At 48.9% G+C, this 16,024-nt stretch overlaps 1 protein-coding gene across 2 annotated transcripts in view; it reads left to right on the top strand.

Moving 5' to 3' along the window:
* Positions 1 to 16,021, top strand: part of SORT1 (sortilin 1) — a 66,111-nt gene extending 50,090 nt beyond the window's left edge. For both annotated transcript variants that reach the window (XM_021690325.2, XM_021690324.2), the window contains exons 12-20: positions 1,561 to 1,663; positions 1,988 to 2,156; positions 2,730 to 2,920; positions 4,858 to 5,047; positions 8,450 to 8,566; positions 9,171 to 9,279; positions 10,698 to 10,804; positions 11,090 to 11,222; positions 11,440 to 16,021. In XM_021690325.2, the coding sequence (XP_021546000.1) occupies positions 1,561 to 1,663; positions 1,988 to 2,156; positions 2,730 to 2,920; positions 4,858 to 5,047; positions 8,450 to 8,566; positions 9,171 to 9,279; positions 10,698 to 10,804; positions 11,090 to 11,222; positions 11,440 to 11,454 (1,134 nt within the window). In that variant the 3' untranslated portion in view covers positions 11,455 to 16,021. The remainder of the gene's footprint in view (positions 1 to 1,560; positions 1,664 to 1,987; positions 2,157 to 2,729; positions 2,921 to 4,857; positions 5,048 to 8,449; positions 8,567 to 9,170; positions 9,280 to 10,697; positions 10,805 to 11,089; positions 11,223 to 11,439) is intronic.
* The last annotated feature ends 3 nt before the right edge of the window (positions 16,022 to 16,024 follow it).

Raw genomic sequence — 16,024 nt, 5'->3', positions numbered from 1 at the left:
GTGCTTAGGTGGCTCAGTCGTTAGGCATCTGCCTTCGGCTCAGGTCATGATCCCAGGGTCCTGGGATCGAGCCCCACATGGGGCTCCCTGCTCCGCGGGAAGGCTGCTTCTCCCTCTCCCACTCCCCCTGCTTATGTTCCCTCTCTCGCTGTGTCTCTCTCTGTCAAATAAATAAATAAAATCTAAAAAAAAAAAGTAAAAATAAAAACAAATAAATATTGATCAGAGGCTTTGGTATAATGCAGGAATAAAACAAACTAAGACATTGCACATGAGAAAATAATTGCATAATTTGCTCCCAAATATACTAATGCATTTTGGAATCAAGAATATCCTACTGGGACTGTAACTCAACAAAAAAAACCAAACCAAATTAAAAATGGTTAAAGGACTTGAATAGACATTTCTCTAAAGAAAATACACAAATGGGGCTCCTGGGTGGCTCAGTTGGTTAAGTGACTGCCTTCAGCTCAGGTCATGATCCTGGAGTCCTGGGATCGAGTCCCACATCAGGCTCCCTGCTCGGCAGGGAGTCTGCTTCTTCCTCTAACCCTACCCCCTCTTGTGCTCTCTCTCTCAAATAAATAAATAAAATCTTTAAAAAAAAAAAAAAGAAAATACACAAATGGCCAAAAAGCACATGAAACGATGTTTGACAGCACTAATTATTAAGGAAATGCAAATCAAAGGCACAGGGAGAGATTTCCTCACACACACTAGAATGGCTACTACCAAAAACAAAACAAAATAACATGTGTTGCTAGGGATGTGGAGAAATTAGAATTGTGCACTGTTGGTGGATATGAAAAATAGTGCAGTGACTGGAAAATAGTATGGTGGTTCCTCAAAAAATTAAACGTAGAACTACCACATGATCCAGCAATCCCCCTTCTGGGTATACATCCAAAAGGATTGAAAACAGGGTCTCGAAGAGCTATTTGTATGCCCATGTGCATAGCAACATAATCCACAAGAGCCAAAAGGTGGAAGCAACCCAAGTGTCCATTGACAGATAAATGGATAAGCCAAATGTGATATATACATGCAATGGAATAATATTCTGCCTTAAAAAGGCAGGAAATTCTGACACTTGCTACAACATGGTTGAACCCCAAGGACATGCTCAGTGAAATAAGCCAGTCGTAAAAGGACTCACATGGTTCCAGTTCTGTAAGGTACCTAGAATAGTCAAATTCATAGAAACAGAAAGTGGAATGGTGGTTCCCATTCTGGAAGGTCTGGAGGTCTGGGAGGAGGGGGACTGGGAGTTATTGGTTAATGGGTGTAGAGTTTTAATTTTGCAAGATGAAAAAGCTCCGGAGGTGGATGGTGGTGATGGTGGCACAACATTGTTGATGTACTTAATCCTACCGAGCCGTACACTTAGACACAAGTGATTAAGATGGTAAATTTTATGGTTTGTGTATTTTACCACAACTTTTTTTTAAAGAGTATCCCCCTGAAGTCTGGGTTCAGTTCAAAGCTTCCTTAGAAGGCTCTGTAAGATGAGTAGAAAATTACACCTTTGGTTTTAATCTAAGCTTTGGTTTCTTTTCACAGTGCAGCCTTCATATTCACGCTTCCTACAGCATCTCCCAGAAGCTAAACGTTCCAATGGCCCCACTCTCAGAGCCTAAGGCTGTCGGCATAGTCATTGCCCATGGTAAGCAGCCCTCCCCTCGTCCCCCCAAGAACCGTCAGCTGAGCACACTGAGACTCGGTCGCAGCCTTGAGTTCTGTAAGAAAACCACCATACAGGACTTCTCCCATCCTTCGTAGAGTCTCTTACATGATATTGATACTTCGGGTTTTCCTTAGAGAGAGAAACATGACTTCTCCCTTTCCCAAGTTTTATGGTCCCTTTTTTCTATTAAAAGAGGCATGATGGGAAATCATCAGAGTAAATTCATTGAAAATTCTTCTCTCGGCGGTAAATCCTCTGTTTCATTGCTGATTTTGGCTGATAAGATGGTGGATTGTGTTGCAGGTAGTGTAGGGGATGCCATCTCAGTGATGATCCCGGATGTGTACATATCAGATGATGGGGGTTACTCCTGGGCGAAGATGCTGGAAGGACCCCACTATTACACCATCCTGGATTCCGGAGGCATCATTGTGGCCATTGAGCACAGCAGCCGCCCTATCAATGTGATTAAGTATGCATGAGCTCCGCTCCCCCGCTCTATCGGCAGAGAGGGCAGCTGTGGGACGCTTTCTGGTTGTGGGGCGGATCCGCAGGGTGGGGGGCTGCTTACAGACCCTGACTCAGATGTGTGCATTCTACAGAACTGTAGGGATCGTTCTTGGAGGGATTGCAACCCACATTCAATGGCTGTGCTTTTTCTTCTGACTTCCTCTAGCTAACACTTTCTGTCACTTCTTAAAAATATTCTTCTTTCTCTCTACAAGAATCTTACAGAAGTGTTTAAGCACTTTGGATGGAAGATGACTCCTTAAGTATAAGTTATATAAAATAATTTGTTTGTTTAGAAGTCCATTTTTTCTTGTGAAAAATTTTATGAAGGCATTTTCTTCTGTACTCTTTGAATGAATCCCTTTTACCTACCCTTTTAACTGTAGGCATTAAAAATTAATACAATCATCAGTCAGTAAGCCATCCCTAAATCTGAGGGTTTTCTCTGGTTTGGGACCAGACAGCTAGAGTGGTCTCCTGATACTGCCGTACGTGTGGATCGTCTGTCACAGTTGTCCTCTGACTGCGGTTTCAGGTTCTCCACAGATGAGGGTCAGTGCTGGCAGACCTACACGTTCACCAGGGAGCCCATCTACTTTACCGGCCTGGCCTCAGAACCTGGAGCTCGGTCCATGAATATCAGCATTTGGGGTTTCACAGAATCTTTCCTGACTCGCCAGTGGGTCTCCTACACCATTGATTTTAAAGATGTCCTTGAAAGGAACTGTGAGTACCTCCTTTGACATTTTCTACCAGAAACTTATAAGCCCATTTTTCTAAGTAACCAATTCAATTTCATTTCTTTTAGCTGGAATAAGAAACTGCATAGGAAAAAGGGTTGAAGAATGTTCCATGTGGGTAATCAGGCAATGGAATGGTATCAGAAATGCCACTTCCCTCTTTGGACTAGCACAAATGAGGACCACATGTGTGATTTAAATTATTCTATCAGCTGCATTATAGGAGTAGAAGAGGTGAAATCCACTTTAATAATAATATAATTCTCTTAACATATCCAAAGTATTGTCATTTCAACATGTAAGCAATATTAAGAGTTATCAATGAAATATTTTGTATTTTATATTTCTCCTCTAAGACTTCAAAATCCAGTGTATATTTGACACTTACCCTTGTAGTAAATCTCAATTCAGACCAGCCATAAGTGGGTAGGGTCCTCACATAGGGTAGCTTCATACTGTTGGAGCTCTGTAAAGTTTTAGGGACTTCTTTCTGCTTATAAGGATAATGCATGCTTGCATTTGTCTAAAATTATTTCATGACATTTCAGGGGTTTTCACCCTTGATTGTAGAAGAACCGTAAAGAGAAAGCCTTAGAGGAAAGCGTGTTGCAAAGAGCAACTGACTGATTGTGTCCCTTATCAAAACGTTGACGTGAAAAAAAAAAAAAAAAAAAACAGAAAACGTTGAAGTAAGAAAGTTTTCACGCAGAATTTTCGCTTGAATGTCATGGTGAGGCTCTAAAATAGCAACTGGGTAAGCATGGCGCCCACACTGACCGTTTCAGAGTTCTGTGACTTCAGGCTGGAAGGCATGTTAAAGACACAGAAAACGGCTTCAGAAAAGGAGGTAAAAAGAATCCCAAGCAAACCCAGGCCCCAGTACCAAAGATGCTGACATTTTACTGAAAAATATGGAGGATAAAATAGAAAACTAGAGAAAAGGCCCCTGCCCTGCGAGCTGCAGTTTCTTGTTGGTGTGCTCTGACAAAAGACTTCAGGTTTCAAGTCCCCGTGGTTGAATTGGGGTCCTGTTATTCGAGTGTATGATGGGTCAGTTTCCTCAGAAGGTTAGTTCAGTGACTCCTGGAGGAAGCAGAGCACTCCGTTTGGACCTTACTTTTCTACAGGGTGTTTAAATATGATTTAATACCCAAGAGTCATCATTATCCAGATTCATTAAGTAGGCTGTAAAGGAGCTGGCTTATGAGTTTTCCCCTCGTAAGGCAGCTCTGCAGTTATCCCTAAAGTTTAACGCCATTGAAAGATTTGGTGAGCACCTGCTTCTTAACAGGCTCCGTGCTGGTCTTCAGATTCCAAGGGATAAAAACCTAATCCACAGTCTTTAGGCCGTAGCCTTTGAGTCATTTTTCCAGGAGTGGGTGATACGACTTACGAAGCCACACTGACGGTCATCACCAGTCTACTTGAAAGCCAGTCGACTAGAGTAAAAAGTCTAGAAAGAGATGGTCTTCCCTTCTGTTTGAGGCAAACTAACCCTTGGTGAAATTGAACCCATGCTTTTGGCTAACTGGTATCCTGTCCTAAAAGGAAACCCCTGGTCGCTTACCTGTGGCAGCCCCTGCTGACCAAGAGCACAGGTGCACAAGACATGGAGAGAGCAGCCCCTCTGCTCGGAAGGAGGCTTAGAGCTGCTCCATCCAGCTGCCCACTTTGGAACAAATAAGGTTCTTCCTAATACTCAAACGGGCGGTGAGACGCAAAGAACCCTCCTGTGGCATGAGGAGATGCCAGCGGCTAGTAGGCGCCAAGTCCTGCAACTTCTGTCTGCAGTTCCCAAATGAAGCAGTAGCATGAGTCAGACATCCCCGTTTCCCCTCCTCGTTCTGCTCTCCGCCCGGCAGCCGCCTCACACGCGTGGGTGCGGGGCCAGGTGGGGACCTGGACAGCCTGTCTTCTCTTTAGGTGAGGAGAAGGACTATACCATATGGCTGGCTCACTCCGCAGACCCTGGAGATTATGGAGATGGCTGCATCTTGGGCTACAAGGAACAGTACCTGCGGCTTCGCAAGTCGTCCGTCTGCCAGAATGGTCGGGATTATGTGGTGACCAAGCAGCCGTCCGTCTGTCCCTGCTCCCTGGAGGACTTCCTCTGGTATCTGTGTCCCTCAGATCCCTGTTAGCCCCTTGGCTGTGCGGGAGGAGGTGAAGGGCAGCTGTCTTATAGGGCTTTCTGCCTCGAGGGCGGAGAGCTACTGCTGCTTACTGAGGAGATGGAGGCACAGAGAAGGGATCCAGAGTGATTAGTAATGGGACAGGTGAGCTATCACACCAGGCAGTCAGTTGTTGGACAGGGCCGGTGACAACCCCCAGGAATCCTGGCCTGACAGCAAGGGGGAGAGGTGTGTAAGGAGGAAGAGAACTCAGAAACCCAGAGAGGAGGCAATAGGGAAGAAATCCCCGGGAAAGGCAGTGCAGGAGCCGGGAGGAGGCTGGACTTCCGTGTGCTCACCAAACACTGACAGCCTGAGTTCAGCAGGTAGGGCCCTAGGTTTCAGATTGTCTGCAAGACTGAAGGCAGAGTGCGGTTCTGTCCTGAGACAGGAGGGGACATCGGGGTACTGAGGATCCAGATGTCCCATCAAATCTAGAGGCCATCGAGGTGGACTCCCTCGAGTTCAGGACCATCTGGGCTGCAGGGTCAGGTGCACGGCCGGCATGGAGTTAGTGGATTGTCTAAGGGCAAGGCAGTCCCCAGGTCTCCAAGCGGGATACTGCTTCCTGTGACAGCCAGTAATCTTATGGAACTCGTTTCTTGCAAAACACACTGGCAGGAAGTAAAGGTGCATCCTGGAGGATCTGGAAAAGAATGCAGACAGACAGCGGTCGTGTCCTCTCACATGACATTCTGTAGAACTGGGAATATGGGACTGACGACCCCCCAGGCTGATGGGTGTGCCCCCCCCCCCACTGTGTGGCTCACATGTGCATGTGGAATGGGCCGGGGTGCCCCCCTCTGTGTTTCCATGGGGAACGGGATCCCTCTGATGGCTGTGGTGTCAGTCTAGGGCTAGAGCTTGTTGACACTGTGACACTCTAGTGGGCTGTCTTCATCCTAGATGGCGCACAGACTGGGCTCTTAACTACCCGGCCTTCTGCTTTCCAGACCCGATGTGCTTCGTCAGAGCTGCGGCCATTGTACATGGGGCTTCCTCTGCCCGGGGAGTCTTCCCACATTCCCTGCTCGGGCCCCAGGCTTGGGGGATTCCTGCTTGGCCTTTAGTACTTAGCTCACTTCTCCCCTCCGGAAAGCCTTCCCCAGCTTTCCCTCATCTGGGCTCCTGCAGGATGCCTGTTGCTGTTTTGGTTATCGTGGACAGGTTTGGCTCCGCCATTACACTCCTGAGTCCTCAAGGGCATATTATATTTGATAATCACGTCGTAGTCACGCTAGCCCCTGACATTTACCAAGCGCTCTCTCTGTGCCAGGCACTGTCCTGAGCCATTTACGTTTACCCCCAGCAGCCCTCTGAGATAAGGACGATTGCCATTCCCACTCACCAAGGGAGGAACAAAGGTTCAGGGAGGTCGTCACTCCCTTGGCCGCAGCGGCTCAGCTGGAAGCTCGGCCCCGGAGCCTGCACGCTCTACCGCCCGTGCTTGAGAAATGTGTAATTGTGAGTAGGAAGGGCACTTCCCCAACAGGTGGGATCGCATACCTAAGATTTTCACCAGAACTTTCCCCCCATTGGAAGGGTGGTGTCTTCGGCATCTTTTGTTCTCTTACCCTGCTCCCTGTGTCTTTGCCAGAGCAACCCTGAAGCACGAGCAGCATCCTTGTGTCCCCCACACGTCTGTTACATACTTGCTGCATGCAGGGCAGTGCAGAGTGACAATGGAAAGTTTGTTCTTGCCGCTCCTGGTCAGACGCACAGACTTAGGCTGTGAAACGGTGCCTTGGGGATTTAGAGAAGGGAAAGGCCATCCCATCGAGAGCTGAAAGGAGGTGGCTCAGAGAAGGCTTTGTGGAGGAGGTAGCATTTGAGCTGAGTGCTGGGACTTGACCTTGCACATCTGGGAAGAAACAAGTCGTTAAAGCCAGTGGACCTGTGCGAGCGCAGATACCCACCAGCGTGCTCAGGAAGGGTGTGCTGGGAGATAGGCCGTGAGGGGAAGTCGCAGTGGTTGCGATAAAGAGGCGAGCAGGGTGCAGATGGGACAGGCCCAGGCTGACTTTTCAGCTCAGATAGTGGAAGGAAGGTAGTGCCATGGACAGACACAGGGAAATGATGGGAGAGCCTGGCTCGAAAGAGAATACATGATGTGTTTTGTATGCTTTATTTATTTGAGGTTCTGTCAGCAGATGTAGGTGCTGACATCCAGCAGGTACTTGGAAACGTAGGATCACAGCTCAAGAGAGGTAAAACCTGGAAGTTTTAGCTGCAACAAATAGTTAAGCTCACGAAGGGAGAGCAGATAGAGGGTAAGAGAACAAACTGCAGATGGGGGCAAGGGTCTGCGTTTCCAGGTTAGGAAGATGGAGGTGCAGACCGTGCGGAGAGGAGCAGGTGAGCACAGCTTTGCGGGGGTGTGGGCAGGCGCAGGCGGCGCGTTAGGTGCCACAGCAGAGGGCAGGCTGGAGAGGGCCCCCCAAGATTGCGGGACTAGCGTGTCCCAGGGGCCTCAGACGTTCGTCTCCAACGTTGTAGAGGGGGTTCAAGCCAAAATGCACAGAATAAAAAGTAAACGAGTATAACAGAACGAGTACAAAATATACGAAATATTCTTTTAAGAAGTTTGGCCAGTGAAGAAGAAGAGGGAGAAGGAAGAGTATATGCACAGGCTAAGGAGAAGCCCCCAGGTGAGTGGGCCTGATGTTCCCTCCACACGGTCGGCCAAGCAAGGTCCCTGGGCAGTCAGAGGGATGGGCCAAGGATGCTCACGTAGGGGGTCAGCCTTGGAGAGGAGGCAGCGTGTTATTTCTTGGGGGAAGCAGAGAAAGGAGAGCCGATGAGAAGCACTGTGGAGAGAGGATAGGATGGAGGGCAGGACAGGCATTCACACTGGAGACAAGGATCATCTAAGAAGCTAAGAGGGACAGAAGTGGGGCAGGTAGGAAAGATTTGACATACACCCTAGGGTACACCACCAGAGAACATAACAGTGAGTGAGTTGAAGGTAAATAAAAAGATGACTAAGCGCCGTGGGTTTAGATCTGTCACTGGTGCCACTGCTTCTCAGTGTCTTAGTTCTCAGTGCGCGAGTCCCCACCCTGCTGCCGTCGGTCCCTTCCTGGAGCCACTGCTGTCTGGGCAGGGCTCCTTGCTACCGAGTCCCAAGTCCACTGGCCTGCTCCATAAGCCCCTGGTCCCCCAGTTAAACCTTCTCCATGTCTGTCCTCCTAAGTGGACCTTCGTTACAGATGACGCTGAGCTGCTTCCATGCGACCAAAGACTAGAATATTAATCTGCCCCTGCCCCACATAAAACCTTCACTACTAGTCACGTCACTGTCTTTCAGCAACTCTGAAAGATACTTTATTTGCTGACTCTTACAGTGATTTTGGCTACTTCCGTCCAGAAAATGACTCCAAATGTGTGGAACAGCCAGAACTGAAGGGCCACGATCTGGAATTTTGTCTGTACGGCAGAGAGGAGCACCTGACGACAAATGGGTGAGGCGGCTCTCCTCCTGAATCAAGACAGGCGTGTCCTCACCGTGCAGAGTGAGCCCCCACTCACAGCACCCCACGCCTCCGTGCAGGCAGTCTTCTAGAGCATGCTAGGAAAATACTATCTAACAGAACTTTCTGTGGCGCCAGAAATGCCCTCTCATCTGCTGTGTCTGATATGGTAGCCAGTACCCTGTGTGGCAACTGAGGCGCTGAACTAATTTTACGTAGTTTAAACGTAAGTAGCCACTGTATTAGGCAGTGCCGCTCTGGAGGGGACACAGTACCCCCCTCCGACAAATACTCCCCCCTCCCATTTTTGTACCACGTGTTAACGTGCTTTCTTTGGGTCAGTTCTCTGGCCCCATCTCTTAAGGCAGAAAGGTGGGCATGCCTCTGCCCCAAGGCCAGGGATGCTTGGTCTGTTCAAGGCCTGAAACTACACAAAACATCCCCAAAACATTCCTGTAGCTCTCCCCTCAGGCCTGAAAGGTGGTGGAAGTTTGAGAAGCTTTTCTGCAGCTTTTCAAATCTTGTTTTCAGGAACGAGGCAAGAATCCAGGAATACACCTAATGGTCTGATAACAAATTGTCTTTGCCTTTTCAGGTACCGAAAAATTCCAGGAGACAGATGCCAAGGTGGTGTGAATCCAGTCCGAGAAGTAAAAGACTTGAAAAAGAAATGCACAAGCAACTTTCTGAGTCCTGAAAAGCAGGTATGCTAAAGTAGATCTGGTTTAGGTACCAGTGGGATTTCGTGTTCTGCCAGGAACAAAGGGACAGCATTAAGAATTTTATTACTGAATACAAAGTGGCCAGACTACTTCGGGCAGGCTTCGCTGTGCATAGGAAACCATTAAGATGGAGGATGGGTCACACACGATGATACACTCCCTACTAAAAACTTTTTCATTGGGGGAACAAAGTAGAATTCCATAAAATTGTTCCGAATCTTGGGAGCATCGGGTTGAGGACATTTCTGGGGCTGAGAGTCATTTACGGAAAAGACTTGAAGTTGGGCGGTAAAGGGTGGGAAGAGGGGAGCCCTGGGCCATCGTTCAGGTGGGCTCTGGCCTGAGTCACGCCGACTGCATTCATACTGGACAACTGAACTATGATAGCAATGGGTTTGTGATGTGGGAGCAAGTTACGGGGCTCATTACAGCTCTGTAGTACTGAACTGTCTGGCGAGGATGTGGAAAATGGTGAAGAGGAAACCTCTTGATAAAGAAGCACTGGACCAGCAGTGTGGTTGGGGCAGTCAGCTGTGGGCCCCAGTTTCCTAATCCATAAAATGGGAGCTGGACAATCCGCCGTCCCCTCCTCTCTGGCCTTCTAAGGGATGAGGGCCTGACATGGGCGGGATTAGGAAGGTAGCGGGAGCAGGATGTGTGGGTGTGTGTCCTTGTCAGGGGGCAAGTTCCCTCTTCTCTGCACCCGACCCTGCACTCCTGGTGGCTGTCCTCAGAATGTGTGTGTGTGTGTGTGTGTGTGTGTGTGACTGCACAGGACTCCCGCGCCCAGGGACACAGCATGTCCCAGAACCCAGGTCTGCCTCCTCTTGGATTCGTTGAAAACACACTCCCTATCTCCCACCCTGCAGCAGGTTAGGTCCCACTCCAACAATGATATGAAAAGGCTTATTTGTAAAAACATGCCAGAAATGAAGTAAAAACAAGAGTCTTTGTGTTGCACGATGTCCTACCTGATCCGGCTTTGGCCCAGCTCCTTCCCAGGTGCTGGCCCTGTTCCAGATTTGTTCAGCCCACTGTTCTCATGCTCTCCCTTTCCTGCTGCACCCCTAAGTGCTCCACGACTCCATACGACTAGCAGAGAACAGCCTCAATTGCTATTTGACCTAGGTCGCTGCCAAGGCTCCCAGGGTAACCCGGGCAGTAGAGCCCCTGAGTTTGGACCATTCTGGCAGCTTCGGGGCAGCCAACGTTCTGGTTCCCCTCCGCTATCGGTGATGCGCTCCTGGTAGCACCGAGACGGTCCATTGAAGGGGCTGGGAAAGCACGAGGGGCCTGGAGACTGCAGACCATTCACTGAGAAACCAGGGGAAGGAGCAGCCTCATGGAGCTCAGTCCTAGAACGTGCACACCTGAAATTGTCTGTGTTTTAATTTGTCGAGAACTCCAAGTCAAACTCTGTTCCGATCATCCTGGCCACCGTGGGATTGATGCTGGTCACAGTCGTAGCAGGGGTGCTCATTGTGAAGAAGTACGTCTGTGGCGGAAGGTAAGGAGCATGGAAGGCGGTCAGAGGTACTGAATTCCAGCCACAGAGTCAGCCCAGGGCGTGTGGTTGAGTCGGCCCTTAGCAAAAACTGGCTAGTTGAAGCGCTGCTCCTGCAGCATCGAGCCCAGAACTTCTCCAAGCTTCTGTCTGCCAGATGCCAGCTATGGGCTGTGCTGCCGTGTGTGGGACTCATGCTGTGAGGGTATACAACTCAGAAAGCCCACAGTGCTGTCAGAGTCGCGTGCCTGCTCGCCGCGTGAGGGTCACGGAGGTTTCCCTCCCCAGGTTCCTGGTGCATCGCTACTCTGTGTTGCAGCAGCACGCAGAGGCCAACGGTGTGGACGGCGTGGACGGTGTGGACGCCCTGGACACGGCCTCCCACGCTCATAAGAGTGGCTATCACGACGACTCAGACGAGGTGAGGCCATGTCTTCTTGAGGGGTGGTCCGGAAGTACAAGAAAAGAGTGTTTCTTTCCCTGATCGTAATCAAGATCCGATTGAGGCGGAGGAGGGTGTGAGCCAGGAGCAGGCACTTAATGACTGTAAGAGTTGGCCCGCCCGGAAACCAGGCCATAACTTTCAAAAGAGGAATTTTTTAGTGTGCAAATAATATGGTCTCTGTTTCTCTTCCCAGGACCTCCTGGAATAGCTCCTCAAAGGAGCTGGGACCAAGCACAGATGATGGAACCGCAGGACCTCTCACACGGCCAACTTGGGGGAATAAATTTCCCGTTGCGAGGGGCCCAGCTCTGTTTCTGCTGCTTCCACCAAAGCCAAAAGGATCTGCGCTGAAGACATGCAGGGGGGTGGGGAACCTAAACACTCTCACGATGGGCTCTGAGAAGGGGGGGGATCTAAATTCTTTAACTTTTTATTTCAAGTTCTGTCTTTTTGCAAAGTATGGGTTCTTTTGGTTTTGTTTTTGTTTAGTAAGGGAAATGAAATGGGATTGGAAGGGAACGTTTCACTAACCCCCCTCTTGCATGTTTTGCATGGCGCCTGCCCCCAGGGCCCCAGGGCACCTGCCAACCCCAGCATCAATTCTCACAAAGTACTCGGTGCTGTCCCCGGGCTCTGCTGGCGACACGAAGCAGCTGCTGAGAGGGACTCGACGGGGACTCGGAGCTGCAATGACTGGCCTGGCCTGGCGGCCTTTCCCCGGCCAGGGCCAGCCCTGCCCCGAGAACGCTGCACGCCAGCCCCTCACACACACGCCGCCTTGCTTGCTTGCTTTTTTGGGGACCATAGACCACAGTGGTGTCTCTTCCCCCCCCCACCCCCGTTTAATTAGGCAATACCCTTGTTAATTGCCCTTTGGCAATTGACTTAACCATGTGCTTCCAAGACACTAAATCAGGAAAACTTAAAGGACACTATTTTTAACTTGGGGCAGGAAGAAGGGAGCAGCAGGGACTTGACTAGATTTAGCACCTATTAAAGGACAAATTCTTGCTTCTTCCAAGATCTTTCCAGCCATGCTTTGTGTTTGTGCCAGTGGACTTGCTCAAGGACAGGGTTAGGGCTTGCCCTGGATGTCTGCCCAGGCCGAGTGGTGTCTCTGCTGGAGCCGAGGGAGGGTGCCCGGGGTGGCCCCTGAGGACCGAACATCACAGTCTTCCATGTCCTCTGCCACCTGTGGGCACGGTGGTGAATCCTTAGGACGGCCGCTTACTTGCTTGCTTCCTCTTGGACTGCTGTTGTATGCGGAGCCAGGACTAGACATGTTTTCAGATTTATAGGCTGTTTTTTAAAAATCAGGATTTTATTACCAGGCTCTCCTCCTCACCCATTTTTCCCAGCTTGGCCAAGTAATTTGTTGGCAGGAAACTTTTGGCGGAACCAACTGAAAACACACGTCCAGTGTAGGTGATGTTTTACGTGATGCATTAAGTTCATACTTTAAGGAGGTTTTCCATTGGACATTCTTTCAAATCAAGTTAACAATAGAATGTGGTGAGGTTGATTTTTGGGTGGCCACACAGTAATGGAAAGCTGCAATAATTCATTTTAATACAGCTTGAATATTTGCTATCCAGGAATGTAGTATAGTACATTTTTGGTCTTAGCGTCCCTACTGTGCTGGCCGCAGATTCTCCCAGTAATTATGATTGGGACATTCTTTGGTAACTGCCATTTTGCTGCTAGTTCATTTTATGGCTACAAAGTCACGAAAAAGTAAACGTGCCAAATCAACTTTTGTCAGAATGCGTGAGCAGATGGCTGCATTCTCTCCTCCCCAGAATGGATTAGCAACAGCAGGGAAAGTGGGAGAGGGGGTGGATGGAGAAGGTTAGAGACTTCGAAGCTTGCCGCTGAACTAAATGAGTCAGGGAGCTTCAGTTGGGAAATAAAGCTAGGACAGTTTTTGTGAGGAGAATTCGTATTTGTTCGAGCCAGAGAGCACTGGTCTTTTAGGAAAAGCTCATTCATTTTGCAGTTTTTAAATTTAAAAAAATTCCAAAGATAGACCAGCTCACAAATGATAAAGCGTCAGTCTTTCTCCCGGACACCCTCACCTCCTGCCCAAAGTGATTTTGATGCCCAGCCAAGACCCACTTCTGCTGCACACCTTCTCCCGGGGTAGATGTGTCCGTATGTGGTCATTCTCTGATTTGTTTTAGGATGTAGGAAAGTTAATCTTCTCTAATGAGGTGAGAGCACTGTGCTTCTAAGGGTATCTGGGATTTCTGTAGAACTTGGCAGTTTTCCGAGCACTTTCTCTTGGCATTATGTCCCTGGAAACTTACAACATTCTCGGTGAGACTTTCTCTTTGAAGGCAGGGGTTTGTCCCCATTTTTCAGGAGACGGAGCTGAGGTACAAAAAGTGAGTAAATTGTCCAGGTCCCTGTGTGCATCGTGGGCAATGCTGGTCGGCTGTCTTCAGAGCTTTTCAACATTTTTATGCGTGCAGGTGCTGCGGGCCTGGAGCAGGCGGGGCTCCTTGCGTACGGAGTCCTCGCTGTCCTTTAGGATAGGGGTCGGTCGCTGGCATCTCTGTGGGAGCAGTAGGGAGCGCCTCTTTGCCACCGTGGTAAACAAAATTTTATTCTTTTTTTCATGGCTGAAAAAGAAAAATTAATGGTAATTTTGAATATGTGTTTAGAAACTGCCCCTCACCTAGTTGCGGGAGTGAGCTCTCCCTTGATGAGCCACCCTTCTCCCTTCTTGTTTTCTCGTCCTCGTCTGGCTGGCTGGCTGGCTCGGTTGTTTGGAGGACTGCTAACAAGCCTGGCTCCCCCCCTTCATTGGCTAGTTAGCTTCCTATCTCCGCCTGCTCACTCACAAATGTATGTCCTCAGCTGGAGAGTATAACCGCCTCAATCCATGACAGCTTCGAAGAGAAAACAATCTTTAATTTGTTCTACTGACGTTAGGTTAGGAGCATTATCTTTGAAAGTAAAGTGTAGCTTATCATTGTATAAAATCTCAGGCTTGATGGTAGGAGAAAAGATGATTTCTGGAGGTCTTAGCGATAGGATTGAGCACTGTAAGATAGGTTGGACATAGCAGTCTCCAGTGGTCTGAGCTTTTAGATCCAGGTGGAGAACTCACCATCCCTCACCTGTGACGGGCGTCTTGGACCTAAGGGGGCTTTCAGTTTTTAACGACTCTAGAGGCCAGGGTACATGCACCTGGGCTGGTATTTGAATGGGGCACCACTTAGGAGAAGAAAAATGTCTGGAGGGTTCTGGCTGTTCTAAGCTGGGCTCAGGAGATTCAATAGATCAGCTATAACTGAAATTTAGAATTTGGCATCTGCCTCTGAGTAGGCTTTCTGGTGTATACCTCTCTAATTCCTAGGTTTGCCTCTGGGCCTCTCCATGTCCAAGCTGGCCTTTCGTCCGTGACACCTTGGTACCAGGCTGGCCACCTCCAGCCCGTGCGCTGGCTCTCTAAGCCACAGCTGGTTCTCCCATGGCCTTGGTCACAGGGCCCGGATACAGAGAAGAGTGCAGGGTGGCGGGGCTGGCCGAAGTTTCGGTCAGTTCTCTATGTTCTAGGCTAATCCTCCAAGTAGAAAGGTCCTTTTATCCTCCGGGAGAGCCCTAAAGAACCCTGCCTCTATACGCAGTGGTTTGGAGCTCTTCCTGCTCATTGTTGGTACATCCTCCTCGCCCCATAGGAAGCCTGGATACTTGGAACTGCTAAAATCGGAGATTCAGCTTTTCAACTTTGCTACTTATCTGGCCTCAAGCAGGGAGGTAAACATGGACTTAAATGTCCTTTGAACAAAACCAAAGTGTAAGATGTGCCGCATGACGGAGTGCTAGGGAGGGCCAGACCTTCAGCGTTGGCCTTCAGCAGGTGCCAGACGTTCTGTTTCATCTGCCACCCATGTGCCCAGCAGCTCTGGGAGCACCGTCCTGCCTGAGCAGAGCTGGGCCTTGCCCTCATGGAGGCCAGTTGACATAGCAGGAGCATGTTGATTGCTTGGTTATGTTGCATTATAACAATAAGAGTCAGAACATTAATTTGAAACTGTCTTCAACAACTTGCTGTATGCATTTTTTCACACCAGTACATTCTTAAGCATCCTTGTTTATATAGAATAACAAACTAATCTGTACCTTTATATATATATGTACATATATACATGTATAATCTGTATAGTGTACAAGTTAATGATTTATTGATAGGTCCCAAATCTTTCATGCAGTCCTCATCCTCCGCATGCCCTCAGTTTGTGGTCAGGTGACCTGAATGTTCCCCGATGATCCTGCCCACCTCCCGTGTTTGGACGTCTAGGGAAGGAGGGTTTTGGTCGTACCCTCCTTATCCTCATGCACAGAAATGCTCAGGGTCCCCATGTGCCTGTTGTTCAGCCCTCTCTCGTCTCTCGTTCCCTTTCTGAGCATGTGGTCCCTCCCTGCCCTGTAACTTCTCTGCCCCTCTCCCAGCTGTGGGATAGCTGCCTTCCTACTGAAGTGTAAAGCAGTACTAACATCATTACTGCATGTTCGCTAAGAACCCAAGTCTTCTGTTCCCTTGGGACAGAAAATTGCATGTGGGGTGGGATAATCAAGTTTCAGTGACCCATGTCAGTTACACAACAAAGCCAGACCCCATAGCAAAATTCCACAAAATGGAAATCAAACCTAAATTTCTTTATTAGCATTGTGTAAATAAATCTGGATGTGTTTAACTTTGTACTGGTAATTTTCTGTATATTTGCAATATTTGGGTTAGAAATAAAACAGACTGGACTTTGTTACCTCAC

This window comes from Neomonachus schauinslandi, chromosome 4 (assembly GCF_002201575.2).
Source record: "Neomonachus schauinslandi chromosome 4, ASM220157v2, whole genome shotgun sequence".
Lineage (NCBI taxonomy): Eukaryota > Metazoa > Chordata > Mammalia > Carnivora > Phocidae > Neomonachus > Neomonachus schauinslandi.
The sequence above is the reverse complement of the archived record's forward strand: the minus strand, read 5'-3'. Positions and strand labels throughout refer to the sequence as shown.